The sequence below is a fragment of the Salvelinus namaycush genome, unplaced genomic scaffold (assembly GCF_016432855.1).
Source record: "Salvelinus namaycush isolate Seneca unplaced genomic scaffold, SaNama_1.0 Scaffold201, whole genome shotgun sequence".
NCBI classification, from domain to species: Eukaryota; Metazoa; Chordata; class Actinopteri; order Salmoniformes; family Salmonidae; genus Salvelinus; species Salvelinus namaycush.
The window spans coordinates 202158-217343 of NW_024058798.1; the positions used below are offsets into that span (position 1 = coordinate 202158).

At 42.9% G+C, this 15186-nt stretch overlaps 1 protein-coding gene across 1 annotated transcript in view; it reads left to right on the forward strand.

Annotated features, from left to right (window-relative positions):
* The window catches only part of LOC120037995 (Fc receptor-like protein 5), a 47834-nt gene that overhangs the window by 7416 nt on the left and 25232 nt on the right, over window positions 1–15186 (forward strand). The window contains exons 2-6 of the mRNA XM_038983942.1: window positions 5159–5203; window positions 6641–6901; window positions 7226–7468; window positions 8011–8286; window positions 9989–10231. Coding sequence (XP_038839870.1) covers window positions 5159–5203; window positions 6641–6901; window positions 7226–7468; window positions 8011–8286; window positions 9989–10231 — 1068 coding nt within the window. The remainder of the gene's footprint in view (window positions 1–5158; window positions 5204–6640; window positions 6902–7225; window positions 7469–8010; window positions 8287–9988; window positions 10232–15186) is intronic.

Consider the following 15186-nt stretch of genomic DNA (forward strand, 5'->3'; position numbering starts at 1 on the left):
ATCAGACCCCAGTTAGACTAGCTGTCTCCATGGTATCAGATCCCAGTTAGACTAGCTGTCTCCATGGTATCAGACCCCAGTTAGACTAGCTGTCTCCATGGTATCAGACACCAGTTAGACTAGCTGTCTCCATGGTATCAGACCCCAGTTAGACTAGCTATCTCCATGGTATCAGACCCCAGTTAGACTAGCTATCTCCATGGTATCAGACCCCAGTTAGACTAGCTGTCTCCATGGTATCAGACCTCAGTTAGACTAGCTGTCTCCATGGCATCAGACCCCAGTTAGACTAGCTGTCTCCATGGTATCAGACCTCAGTTAGACTAGCTGTCTCCATGGCATCAGACCCCAGTAAGACTAGCTGTCTCCATGGTATCAGACCCCAGTTAGACTAGCTGTCTCCATGGTATCAGACCCCAGTCAGACTAGCTATCTCCATGGTATCAGACCCCAGTTAGACTAGCTATCTCCATGGTATCAGACCCCAGTTAGACTAGCTGTCTCCATGGTATCAGATCCCAGTTAGACTAGCTGTCTCCATGGTATCAGACCCCAGTTAGACTAGCTGTCTCCATGGTATCAGACACCAGTTAGACTAGCTGTCTCCATGGTATCAGACCCCAGTTAGACTAGCTATCTCCATGGTATCAGACCCCAGTTAGACTAGCTATCTCCATGGTATCAGACCCCAGTTAGACTAGCTGTCTCCATGGTATCAGACCCCAGTTAGACTAGCTGTCTCCATGGTATCAGACCCCAGTTAGACTAGCTGTCTCCATGGTATCAGACCCCAGTTAGACTAGCTGTCTCCATGGTATCAGACCCCAGTTAGACTAGCTGTCTCCATGGTATCAGACCCCAGTTAGACTAGCTGTCTCCATGGTATCAGACCCCAGTTAGACTAGCTGTCTCCATGGTATCAGACCCCAGTTAGACTAGCTGTCTCCATGGTATCAGACCCCAGTTAGACTAGCTGTCTCCATGGCATCAGACCCCAGTTAGACTAGCTGTCTCCATGGCATCAGACCCCAGTTAGACTAGCTGTCTCCATGGTATCAGGCCTCAGTTAGACTAGCTGTCTCCATGGTATCAGGCCTCAGTTAGACTAGCTGTCTCCATGGCGTCAGACCCCAGTTAGACTAGCTGTCTCCATGGTATCAGACCCCAGTTAGACTAGCTGTCTCCATGGTATCAGACCCCAGTTAGACTAGCTGTCTCCATGGTATCAGACCCCAGTTAGACTAGCTGTCTCCATGGTATCAGACCCCAGTTAGACTAGCTGTCTCCATGGTATCAGACCCCAGTTAGACTAGCTGTCTCCATGGCATCAGACCCCAGTTAGACTAGCTATCTCCATGGTATCAGACCCCAGTTAGACTAGATGTCTCCATGGTATCAGACCCCAGTTAGACTAGCTGTCTCCATGGTATCAGACCCCAGTTAGACTAGCTGTCTCCATGGTATCAGACCCCAGTTAGACTACCTGTCTCCATGGTATCAGACCCCAGTTAGACTAGCTGTCTCCATGGTATCAGACCCCAGTTAGACTAGCTGTCTCCATGGTATCAGACCCCAGTTAGACTAGCTGTCTCCATGGTATCAGACCCCAGTTAGACTAGCTGTCTCCATGGTATCAGACCCCAGTTAGACTAGCTGTCTACATGGTATCAGACCCCAGTTAGACTAGCTGTCTCCATGGTATCAGACCCCAGTTAGACTAGCTGTCTCCATGGTATCAGACCCCATACTACCATTCATTTGTATGGGTTACCATCAGATTAAGGGTTAATATCTATATATATCTCCATACTACCATTCATGTGTATGGGTTATCTTCAGATGAAGGGTTAATATCGATATATATCTCCATACTACCATTCATTTGTATGGGTTACCATCAGATGGTTTAATATCTATATATATCTCCATACTACCATTCATTTGTATGGGTTACCTTCAGATGAAGGTTTAATATCTATATATATCTCCATACTACCATTCATTTGTATGGGTTACCTTCAGATGGTTTAATATCTATATATATCTCCATACTACCATTCATTTGTATGGGTTACCATCAGATGGTTAATATCTATATATATCTCCATACTACCATTCATTTGTATGGGTTACCTTCAGATGAAGGTTTAATATCTATATATATCTCCATACTACCATTCATTTGTATGGGTTACCTTCAGATGGGTTAATATCTATATATATCTCCATACTACCATTCATTTGTATGGGTTACCTTCAGATGGGTTAATATCTATATATATCTCCATACTACCATTCATTTGTATGGGTTACCATCAGATTAAGGGTTAATATTGTCACGTTCCTGACCTGTTTTATGTTATTTTTGTACGTGTTTAGTTGGTCAGGGCGTGAGTTGGGGTGGGCATTTTATGTTTTGTGTTTCTAGGTTTAGGTCACTTGTAATTAGCCTTATATGGTTCTCAATCAGGGACAGGTGTTTGACGTTTTCCTCTGATTGAGAACCATATATAGGTTGGCTGTTCACACTGTTTGTTTGTGGGTGATTGTCTTCCGTGTCTGTGTATGTCGCACCACACGGGACTGTTTCGGTTTGTATGTAGTCTGCTCCTGTTCGTGCGTTCTTCGTGTCTATGTAAGTTCTCATGTTTAGGTCAGTCTACGTCGTTTGTTATTTTGTATCATTTCAAGTGTAGTTCGTGTTCGTTTTCATCTTGTCAACAAATTCATTATGTATTCACAACCCGCTGCATTTTGGTCCTCCGATCCTTCTCTCCTCTCCTCGTCCGAGGAGGAGGAAGATCTAGACACCCGTTACAAATATCTATATATATCTCCATACTACCATTCATTTGTATGGGTTACCTTCAGATGAGTCCTGTGACACTTTTGGGGATTTCTACAGTTTCTACAGTAGATGTGGAAGGCCAACATAGGGGACGTGTTGGATTACATGTTTACATCATGTACCATAGTGATAGTTCTCTCTGTGTGTTTCAGTGTTTACATCATGTACCATAGTGATAGTTCTCTGTGTGTTTCAGTGTTTACATCATGTACCATAGTGATAGTTCTCTCTGTGTGTTTCAGTGTTTACATCATGTACCATAGTGATAGTTCTCTCTGTGTGTTTCAGTGTTTACATCATGTACCATAGTGATAGTTCTCTCTGTGTGTTTCAGTGTTTACATCATGTACCATAGTGATAGTTCTCTCTGTGTGTTTCAGTGTTTACATCATGTACCATAGTGATAGTTCTCTCTGTGTTTCAGTGTTTACATCATGTACCATAGTGATAGTTCTCTCTGTGTGTTTCAGTGTTTACATCATGTACCATAGTGATAGTTCTCTCTGTGTGTTTCAGTGTTTACATCATGTACCATAGTGATAGCTTTCTCTGTGTGTTTCAGTGTTTACATCATGTACCATAGTGATAGTTCTCTCTGTTTGTTTCAGTGTTTACATCATGTACCATAGTGATAGTTCTCTCTGTGTGTTTCAGTGTTTACATCATGTACCATAGTAATAGCTCTCTCTGTGTGTTTCAGTGTTTACATCATGTACAATAGTGATAGTTCTCTCTGTGTGTTTCAGTGTTTACATCATGTACCATAGTGATAGTTCTCTCTGTGTGTTTCAGTGTTTACATCATGTACCATAGTGATAGTTCTCTCTGTGTGTTTCAGTGTTCCCATCATGTACCATAGTGATAGTTCTCTCTGTGTGTTTCAGTGTTCCCATCATGTACCCTAGTGATAGTTCTCTCTGTGTGTTTCAGTGTTTACATCATGTACCATAGTGATAGTTCTCTCTGTGTGTTTCAGTGTTTACATCATGTACCATAGTGATAGTTCTCTCTGTGTGTTTCAGTGTTTACATCATGTAACATAGTGATAGTTCTCTCTGTGTGTTTCAGTGTTTACATCATGTAACATAGTGATAGTTCTCTCTGTGTGTTTCAGTGTTTACATCATGTACCATAGTGATAGTTCTCTCTGTGTGTTTCAGTGTTTACATCATGTACCATAGTGATAGTTCTCTCTGTGTGTTTCAGTGTTTACATCATGTACCATAGTGATAGTTCTCCCTGTGTGTTTCAGTGTTTACATCATGTACCATAGTAATAGCTCTCTCTGTGTGTTTCAGTGTTTACATCATGTACCATAGTGATAGTTCTGTCTGTGTGTTTCAGTGTTTACATCATGTACCATAGTGATAGTTCTGTCTGTGTGTTTCAGTGTTTACATCATGTACCATAGTGATAGTTCTCTCTGTGTGTTTCAGTGTTTACATCATGTACCATAGTGATAGTTCTCTCTGTGTGTTTCAGTGTTTACATCATGTACCATAGTGATAGTTCTCTCTGTGTGTTTCAGTGTTTACATCATGTACCATAGTGATAGTTCTCTCTGTGTGTTTCAGTGTTTACATCATGTAACATAGTGATAGTTCTCTCTGTGTGTTTCAGTGTTTACATCATGTAACATAGTGATAGTTCTCTCTGTGTGTTTCAGTGTTTACATCATGTACCATAGTGATAGTTCTCTCTGTGTGTTTCAGTGTTTACATCATGTACCATAGTGATAGTTCTCTCTGTGTGTTTCAGTGTTTACATCATGTACCATAGTGATAGTTCTCCCTATGTGTTTCAGTGTTTACATCATGTACCATAGTGATAGTTCTCTCTGTGTGTTTCAGTGTTTACATCATGTACCATAGTGATAGTTCTCTCTGTGTGTTTCAGTGTTTACATCATGTACCATAGTGATAGTTCTGTCTGTGTGTTTCAGTGTTTACATCATGTACCATAGTGATAGTTCTCTCTGTGTGTTTCAGTGTTTACATCATGTACCATAGTGATAGTTCTCTCTGTGTGTTTCAGTGTTTACATCATGTACCATAGTGATAGTTCTCTCTGTGTGTTTCAGTGTTTACATCATGTACCATAGTGATAGTTCTGTCTGTGTGTTTCAGTGTTTACATCATGTACCTTAGTGATAGTTCTCTCTGTGTGTTTCAGTGTTTACATCATGTACCATAGTGATAGTTCTCTCTGTGTGTTTCAGTGTTTACATCATGTACCATAGTGATAGTTCTCTCTGTGTGTTTCAGTGTTTACATCATGTACCATAATGATAGTTCTCTCTGTGTGTTTCAGTGCTGTTGAGTACACTGGTATACTGTAGCCTCGGACAAGGTGGAGGTGAGTACATTTCTCTATATTCATCACCTGTTCTATAATAGTAACATTTCTCTATATTCATCACCTGTTCTATAATAGTAACATTTCTCTATATTCATCACCTGTTCTATAATAGTAACATTTCTCTATATTCATCACCTGTTCTATAATAGTAACATTTCTCTATATTCATCACCTGTTCTATAATAGTAACATTTCTCTATATTCATCACCTGTTCTATAATAGTAACATTTCTCTATATTCATCACCTGTTCTATAATAGTAACATTTCTCTATATTCATCACCTGTTCTATAATAGTAACATTTCTTCCTGGTCTCTTCATTGGTTTTGACATGATGTCAGTCTGCAGTCCTTATTCTACTCTCCTACCTACCCCACACTAACCCTACCTACCCTACACTAACCCTACCTACCCTACACTAACCCTACCTACCCCACACTAACCCTACCTACCCTTACACTAACCCTACCTACCCCACACTAACCCTACCTACCCTACACTAACCCTACCTACCCCACACTAACCCTACCTACCCTACACTAACCCTACCTACCCTACACTAACCCTACCTACCCTTACACTAACCCTACCTACCCCACACTAACCCTACCTACCCTTACACTAACCCTACCTACCCCACACTAACCCTACCTACCCTACACTAACCCTACCTACCCCTACACTAACCCTACCTACCCCTACACTAACCCTACCTACCCTACACTAACCCTACCTACCCCTACACTAACCCTACCTACCCCTACACTAACCCCACCTACCCCACACTAACCCCACCTACCCTACACTAACCCCACCTACCCTACACTAACCCCACCTACCCTACACTAACCCTACCAACCCCTACACTAACCCCACCTACCCCTAACTGTATGTTACACCAAACCTTTCCTAAGTTACTACTAACACTGATGTCTCTATAATCACAGGGTCAAACATGTAGGTGTGATAAAGCCTTGTCTCCAGATCTCAGGATAGTATCCTACCCTCATCACCAGGTTAAACAGCTAGAGAATAGCCTCTCTGCTGTGTTTCAGTATCTCTGTTAGAATATAAAGCCTTGTCTCCAGATCTCAGGATAGTATCCTACCCTCATCACCAGGTTAAACAGCTAGAGAATAGCCTCTCTGCTGTGTTTCAGCATCTCTGTTCCAATACAGGCTTTCCTGCTCTTTAATAATTCTCTCTCTCTCTCTCTCTCTCTCTCTCTCTGTCTCTCTCTCTCTTTCTCCCTCTCTATCTGTCTCTCTCTCTCTCTCTCTCTATCTCTATATTTCGCTATGTATCTATCTCTCTCTCATTATCTCCCTCTCTCGCTATCTCTCTCTCTCAGGCTTCACTGCTCTTGAGGGCCTATATTTAATTACTCTCTCTCTCTCTCTCCCTCTCCCTCTCTCTCTCTCTCTCTCTTCCAGCCTCTCTGAGCATCAGTCCTGACAGATCTCAGTTTTTAAAATTTGAGTCTGTCTCTCTGAGCTGTGAGGTTCAGGGTAACTCTGCTGGATGGAGAGTGGTGAGGAACACAACGAGAGGAATCCTTTCAGAGTGTGATACTGACTGGGGAAAACAACAAGGGTCTTCATGCAATGTGTTTCCAATACCATCAGACAGTGGAGTGTACTGGTGTGAGTCTGGGTCTGGAGAACACAGCAATGCTGTCAACATCACAGTACCTGGTATGTCCACAAACACCATCTACTAACATTATAGTGTTTAGTGGTTCATCTGGTTTCAGACAGCTGATGTTATGTTTATATATGATGTTTATATATTATATACAGCTGGAGCTGTGATCCTGGAGAGACCTGTTTATATATGATGTTTATATATTATATACAGATGGAGCTGTGATCCTGGAGAGCCCTGTTTATATATTATATACAGCTGGAGCTGTGATCCTGGAGAGACCTGTTTATATATGATGTTTATATATTATATAGAGATGGAGCTGTGATCCTGGAGAGACCTGTTTATATATGATGTTTATATATTATATACAGCTGGAGGTGTGATCCTGGAGAGCCCTGCCCTTCCTGTGACTGGGGGAGATTCTGTGACTCTGCGCTGCAGATATCAGGGAACTCCCTCTGACCTCACAGCTGATTTCTACAAAGATGGATCCCTCATCAGGACTGAGACTACAGGAGAGATGACCATCCCTGCAGTATCCAAGTCAGATGAAGGACTCTACAAGTGTACCAACTCTGAAGGAGAATCACCAGAGAGCTGGATGACAGTGACAGGTGAGAATATGAGAAGCCTTGACATTCAGATTATCTGGTTCTTCTTTACACTGTTAAGTGGTGCTGAAACCGGCATTATAAACTGGGTGGTCCTTCTTTACACTGTTAAGTGGTGCTAAAACCTGCATTATAAACTGGGTGGTTCTTCTTTACACTGTTAAGTGGTGCTGAAACCTGCATTATAAACTGGGTGGTCCTTCTTTACACTGTTAAGTGGTGCTGAAACCTGCATTATAAACTGGGGGGTTCTTCTTTACACTGTTAAGTGATGCTGAAACCTGCATTATAAACTGGGTGGTTCTTCTTTACACTGTTAAGTGGTGCTGAAACCTGCATTATAAACTGGGTGGTTCCAGTCCTGAATGCTGATTGGCTGGAAGCCATGGTATATGAGAAACGTATACCACGGATATGACAAAGCATTTATTTTTATGCTAAACGTAGCTCTTCTTCTCATGATCTTCTCTCTCTCTCTCCTCTCTACCTTCCTCTCTCTCTCTCCTCTCTCTCTCTCTCTCTCCCTCTCTCTCTCTCTCTCTCAGTTCTCTCTCTTACAGCCTCTCTGAGTGTCAGTCCTGACAGATCTCAGTTCTTTGAATATGAGTCTGTCTCTCTGAGCTGTGAGGTTCAGGGGAACTCTGCTGGATGGAGACTGAAGAGACACACCGTCTCTGGGGAGCGTTCAGATTGTGGAAGAAACTGGGGAAAACCAGAAGGGTCTTCATGCATCGTGTCACTAATGCCATCAGACAGTGGAGTGTACTGGTGTGAGTCTGGGTCTGGAGAACACAGCAATGCTGTCAACATCACAGTACCTGGTATGTACACAAACACCATCTACTAACATTATAGTGTTTAGTGGTTCATCTGGTTTCAGATAGCTGATGTTATGTTTATATATGATGTTTATATATTATATACAGCTGGAGCTGTGATCCTGGACAGACCTGTTTATATATGATGTTTATATATTATATACAGCTGGAGCTGTGATCCTGGAGAGACCTGTTTATATATTATATACAGCTGGAGCTGTGATCCTGGAGAGACCTGTTTATATATGATGTTTATATATTATATACAGCTGGAGCTGTGATCCTGGAGAGACCTGTTTATATATTATATACAGGTGGAGCTGTGATCCTGGAGAGACCTGTTTATATATGATGTTTATATATTATATACAGCTGGTGCTGTGATCCTGGAGAGACCTGTTTATATATTATATACAGCTGGAGCTGTGATCCTGGAGAGACCTGTTTATATATGATGTTTATATATTATATACAGATGGAGCTTTGATCCTGGAGAGACCTGTTTATATATTATATACAGCTGGAGCTGTGATCCAGGAGAGACCTGTTTATATATTATATACAGCTGGAGCTGTGATCCTGGAGAGACCTTTTTATATATTATATACAGCTGGAGCTGTGATCCTGGAGAGACATGTTTATATATTATATACAGATGGAGCTGTGATCCTGGAGAGACCTGTTTATATATGATGTTTATATATTATATACAGCTGGAGCTGTGATCCTGTAGAGACCTGTTTATATATGATGTTTATATATTATATACAGATGGAGCTGTGATCCTGGAGAGACCTGTTTATATATGATGTTTATATATTATATACAGCTGGAGCTGTGATCCTGGAGAGACCTGTTTATATATGATGTTTATATATTATATACAGCTGGAGCTGTGATCCTGGAGAGACCTGTTTATATATGATGTTTATATATTATATACAGCTGGAGCTGTGATCCTGGAGAGACCTGTTTATATATAATGTTTATATATTATATACAGCTGGAGCTGTGATCCTGGAGAGACCTGTTTATATATTATATACAGATGGAGCTGTGATCCTGGAGAGACCTGTTTATATATGATGTTTATATATTATATACAGCTGGAGCTGTGATCCTGGAGAGACCTGTTTATATATGATGTTTATATATTATATACAGCTGGAGCTGTGATCCTGGAGAGACCTGTTTATATATGATGTTTATATATTATATACAGCTGGAGCTGTGATCCTGGAGAGACCTGTTTATATATTATATACAGCTGGAGCTGTGATCCTGGAGAGACCTGTTTATATATTATATACAGATGGAGCTGTGATCCTGGAGAGACCTGTTTATATATGATGTTTATATATTATATACAGCTGGTGCTGTGATCCTGGAGAGACCTGTTTATATATGATGTTAATATATTATATATAGCTGGAGCTGTGATCCTGGAGAGACCTGTTTATATATGATGTTTATATATTATATACAGCTGGAGCTGTGATCCTGGAGAGACCTGTTTATATATGATGTTAATATATTATATACAGCTGGAGCTGTGATCCTGGAGAGACCTGTTTATATATTATATACAGCTGGAGCTGTGATCCTGGAGAGACCTGTTTATATATGATGTTAATATATTATATATAGCTGGAGCTGTGATCCTGGAGAGACCTGTTTATATATGATGTTTATATATTATATACAGCTGGAGCTGTGATCCTGGAGAGCCCTGCCCTTCCTGTGACTGGGGGAGATTCTGTGACTCTGCGCTGCAGAAATCGGGGAACTCCCTCTAACCTCACAGCTGATTTCTACAAAGATGGATCCCTCATCAGGAATGAGACTACAGGAGAGATGACCATCCCTGCAGTATCCAAGTCAGATGAAGGACTCTACAAGTGTACCAACTCTGAAGGAGAATCACCAGAGAGCTGGATGACTGTGACAGGTGAGAATATGAGAAGCCTTGACATTAAGATTATGTGGTGCTTCTTTACACTGTTAAGTGGTGCTGAAACCTGCATTATAAACTGGGTGGTTCTTCTTTACACTGTTAAGTGGTGCTGAAACCTGCATTATAAACTGGGTGGTTCTTCTTTACACTGTTAAGTGGTGCTGAAACCTGCATTATAAACTGGGTGGTTCCAGCCCTCAATGCTGATTGGCTGGAAGCCATGGTATACCACAGGTATGACAAAACACGTATTTTTAATTAAAATCAAGTCAAATGTTATTAGTCACATGATGCTGCCACCACCATGCTTCAAGACAAATAAAATGTTATTGGTCACATGATGCTTCCACCACCATGCTTCAAGACAAATCAAACTGTATTAGTCACATGATGCTGCCACCACCATGCTTCAAGACAAATCAAATTGTATTTTTCACATGATGCTTCCACCACCATGCTTCAAGACAAATCAAACTGTATTAGTCACATGATGCTGCCACCACCATGCTTCAAGACAAATCAAATTGTATTATTCACATGATGCTGCCACCACCATGCTTCAAGACAAATAAAATGTTATTAGTCACATGATGCTGCCACCACCATGCTTCAAGACAAATCAAATGTTATTAGTCACATGATGCTGCCACCACCATGCTTCAAGACAAATCAAATGTTATTAGTCACATGATGCTGCCACCACCATGCTTCAAGACAAATAAAATTGTATTAGTCACATGATGCTGCCACCACCATGCTTCAAGACAAATTAAATTGTATTAGTCACATGATGCTGCCACCACCATGCTTCAAGACAAATACAATTGTATTAGTCACATCATGCTGCCACCACCATGCTTCAAGACAAATCAAATTGTATTTTTCACATGCTCCGAATACAACAGGTGAAGACTTTACACAGAAATAATGAATTTCAAGCCCTTAACCAACAATGCATTTAAAAAAAATACTAATAATAATAAGAAACAAAAGGAACAATTAAAGAGCAGCAGTTAAAATAACAATAGCGAGACTATATACATGGGGTACCGGTACAGAGTCAATGTGGAGGCTATATACATGTGGTACCGGTACAGAGTCAATGTGGAGGCTATATACAGGGGGTACCGGTACAGAGTCAATGTGCGGGAGCACCAGTTAGTTGAGGTAATTGAGGTAATATGTACATGTAGAGTTATTAAAGTGACTATTTATAGATAATAACAGAGTAGCAGCAGCGTAGAAGAGGGGTTTGGCAATGCAAATAGTTTGGGTAGCCATTTGATTAGATGTTCAGGAGTCTTATGGCTTGGGGATAGAAGCTGTTTAGAAGCCTCTTGGACCTAGACTTGGCGCTCCGGTACCGCTTGCCGTGCGGTAGCAGAGAGAACAGTCTATGACTAGGGTAGCTCGAGTCTTTGACATTTTTAGGGCCTTCCTCTGACACCGCCTGGTATAGAGGTCCTGGATGGAAGGAAGCTTGGCCCCAGTGATGTACTTGGCCGTACGCACTACCATCTGTAGTGCCTTGCGGTCGGAGGCCAAGCAGTTGCCATACCAGGCAGTGATGCAACCCGTCAGGATGCTCTCGATGGTGCAGCTGTAGAACCTTTTGAGGATCTGAGGACCCATGCCAAATCTTTTCAGTCACCTGAGTGGGGAATAGGTTTTGTTGTGCCCTTCTTCACGACTGTCTTGGTGTGCTTGGACAATTCTACTTTGTTGGTGATGTGGACACCAAGGAACTTGAAGATCTCAACCTGCTCCACTGCAGCCCTGTCGATGAGAATGGGGGCGTGCTCAGTCCTCTTTTTCCTGTAGTCCACAATCATCTCCTTTGTCTTGATCACATTGAGGGAGAGTTTTTTTGTCCTGGCACTACACGTTCAGGTCTCTGACCTCCTCCCTAGGATGTCGCATCGTTGTCGCTGATCAGGCCTACCACTGTTGTGTCATCGGCAAACATAATGTTGTTGTTGCAGTCGCCTGGCCGTGCAGTCATGAGTTAACAAGGAGTACAGGAGGTGACTGAGCACGCACCCCTGAGGGGCCCCGGTGTTGAGGATCAGCATGGCAGATGTGTTGTTGCCTACCCTTACCACCTGGGGGCGGCCCGTCAGGAAGTCCAGGATTCAGTTGCAGAGGGAGGTGTTTAGTCCCAGGATCCTTAGCTTATTGATGAGCTTTGAATAGCATTCTCACATAGATGTTCCTTTTGTCCAGGTGTGAAAGGGCAGTGTGGAGTGCAATAGAGATTGCATCATCTGTGGATCTGTTAGGGCGGTATGCAAATTGGAGTGGGTTTAGGGTTTCTGGGATAATGGTGTTGATGTGAGCCACCAGCCTTTCAAAGCACTCCATGGCTACAGACGTGAGTGCTACGGGTCTGTAGTCGTTTAGGCAGGTTACCTTATTGATCTTGGGCACAGGGACTATGGTGGTCTGCTTATTAAAACATGTTGGTGTTACAGACTCGGACAGGGAGAGGTTGAAAATGTCAGTGAAGACACTTGCCAGTTGGTCAGCGCATGCTCGCAGTACACGTCCTGGTAATCCATCTGGCCCTGCGGCCTTGTGCATGTTGACCTGTTTTGACGGTCTTACTCACATCGGCTGCAAAGAGTGTGATCACACAGTCATCCGGAACAGCTGGTGCTCTCATGCATGTTTCAGTGCTTTTTGCCTCGAAGCGAGCATAGAAGAGATTTAGCTCGTCTGGAGGCTCGCTTCACTGGGCAGCTCTCGGCTGTGCTTCCCTTTGTAGCCTGTAATACGAGCGTAGGAGATGGTGTAGTACAGATTCAATCTTAGTCCTGTATTGACGCGTTGCTTGTTTGATGGTTCGTCGGAGGGTAGAGCGGGATTTCTTATATGATTCCAGGTTAGAGTCTCGCTCCTTGAAAGCGGCAGGTCTAGCCTTTAGCTCAGTGTGGATGTTGCCTGTAATCCATGACTTCTGGTTGGGGTAAGTGCGTACGGTCACTGTGGGGACGACATCATTGATGCACTTATTGATGAAGCCAATGACTGATGTGGTGTACACCTCAATGCATTCGGAAGAGTCACGGAACATTTTCCAATCTGTGCTAGCAAAACAGTCCTGTATCTTAGCATCTGCTTCATCTGACCACTTCTTTATTGACCGTGTCAATGGTGCTTCCTGATTTCTTTTTTTGCTTGTAAGCAGGAATCAGGAGGATAAAATTATGGTCAGATTTGCAAAATGGAGAGTGAGGAAGAGCTTTATTCCTCTGTGTGAATAAAGGTGGTCTGGAGTTTTTTTCCCTCTGGTTGCACATTTGACCTGGTGATAGAAATTTGGTAAAACAGATTTAAGTTTCCCTGCGTTAAAGTCCCTGGCCATTAGGAGTGTCGCCTCTGGATGAGCGTATTCTTGTTTGCTTATGGCAGGAATACAGCTCATTCAGTGCGGTGTTAGTGCCAGCATCGGTCTGTGTTGGTATGTAGACAGCTACGAAAAATACAGATGAAAACTCTAGGTAGATAGTGTGGTCTATAGCTTATCATGAGATACTCTACCTCAGGCGAGCAAAACCTTGAGACTTCCTTAGATATCGTGCACCAGCTGTTATTTACAAAAATACATAGTCCCCCCCCTTGTCTTACCAGACGCCGCTGTTCTATCCTGCTGATACAGCGTATAACAATCCAGCTGTATGTTGATAATGTCGTCGTTCAGCCACGACTCAGTGAAGTATAAGATATGACAGTTTTTAATGTCCCGTTGGTAGTTTACTCTTCCTCGTAGGTCGTCAATTTTATTTTCCAATGATTGCATGTTAGCTAGTAGAACGGAAGGCACTGAGGGTTTATTCAATCTTCCTCCAACTGCAGGTCCATCTCCCATCACCATCTCCACCATCTCCAGTGTTGTCCATGTCTCTCTCCAGCACCATCTCCAGTGTTGTCCATGTCTCTCTCCATCACCATCCCCAGTGTTGTCCATGTCTCTCCAGCACCATCCCCAGTGTTGTCCATGTCTCTCTCCAGCACCATCTCCAGTGTTGTCCATGTCTCTACCCATCACCATCTCCAGTGTTGTCCATGTCTCTCTCCATCACCATCTCCAGTGTTGTCCATGTCTCTCCAGCACCATCCCCAGTGTTGTCCATGTCTCTCTCCAGCACCATCTCCAGTATTGTCCATGTCTCTCTCCATCACCATCTCCAGTGTTGTCCATGTCTCTACCCATCACCATCTCCAGTGTTGTCCATGTCTCTCTCCAGCACCATCTCCAGTGTTGTCCATGTCTCTCTCCAGCACCATCTCCAGTGTTGTCCATGTCTCTCTCCATCACCATCTCCAGTGTTGTCCATGTCTCCACCCATCACCATGTCCAGTGTTGTCCATGTCTCTACCCAGCACCATCTCCAGTGTTGTCCATGTCTCTCTCCAGCACCATCCCCAGTGTTGTCCATGTCTCTCTCCAGCACCATCTCCAGTGTTGTCCATGTCTCCCCATCACCATCTCCAGTGTTGTCCATGTCTCTCCATCACCATCCCAGTGTTGTCCATGTCTCTTTCCATTTACATTTCCATTTAAGTCATTTAGCAGACGCTCTTATCCAGAGCGACTTACAAATTGGTGCATTCACCTTATGACAACCAGTGGAACAGCCACTTTACAATAGTGCATCTAAATCTTTTAAGGGGGGGGGGGGGTCAGAAGGATTGCTTTATCCTATCCTAGGTATTCCTTAAAGAGGTGGGGTTTCAGGTGTCTCCGGAAGGTGGTGATTGACTCCGCTGTCCTGGCGTCGTGAGGGAGTTTGTTCCACCATTGGGGTGCCAGAGCAGCGAACAGTTTTGACTGGGCTGAGCGGGAACTGTACTTCCTCAGTGGTAGGGAGGCGAGCAGGCCAGAGGTGGATGAACGCAGTGCCCTTGTTTGGGTGTAGGGCCTGATCAGAGCCTGAAGGTACTGAGGT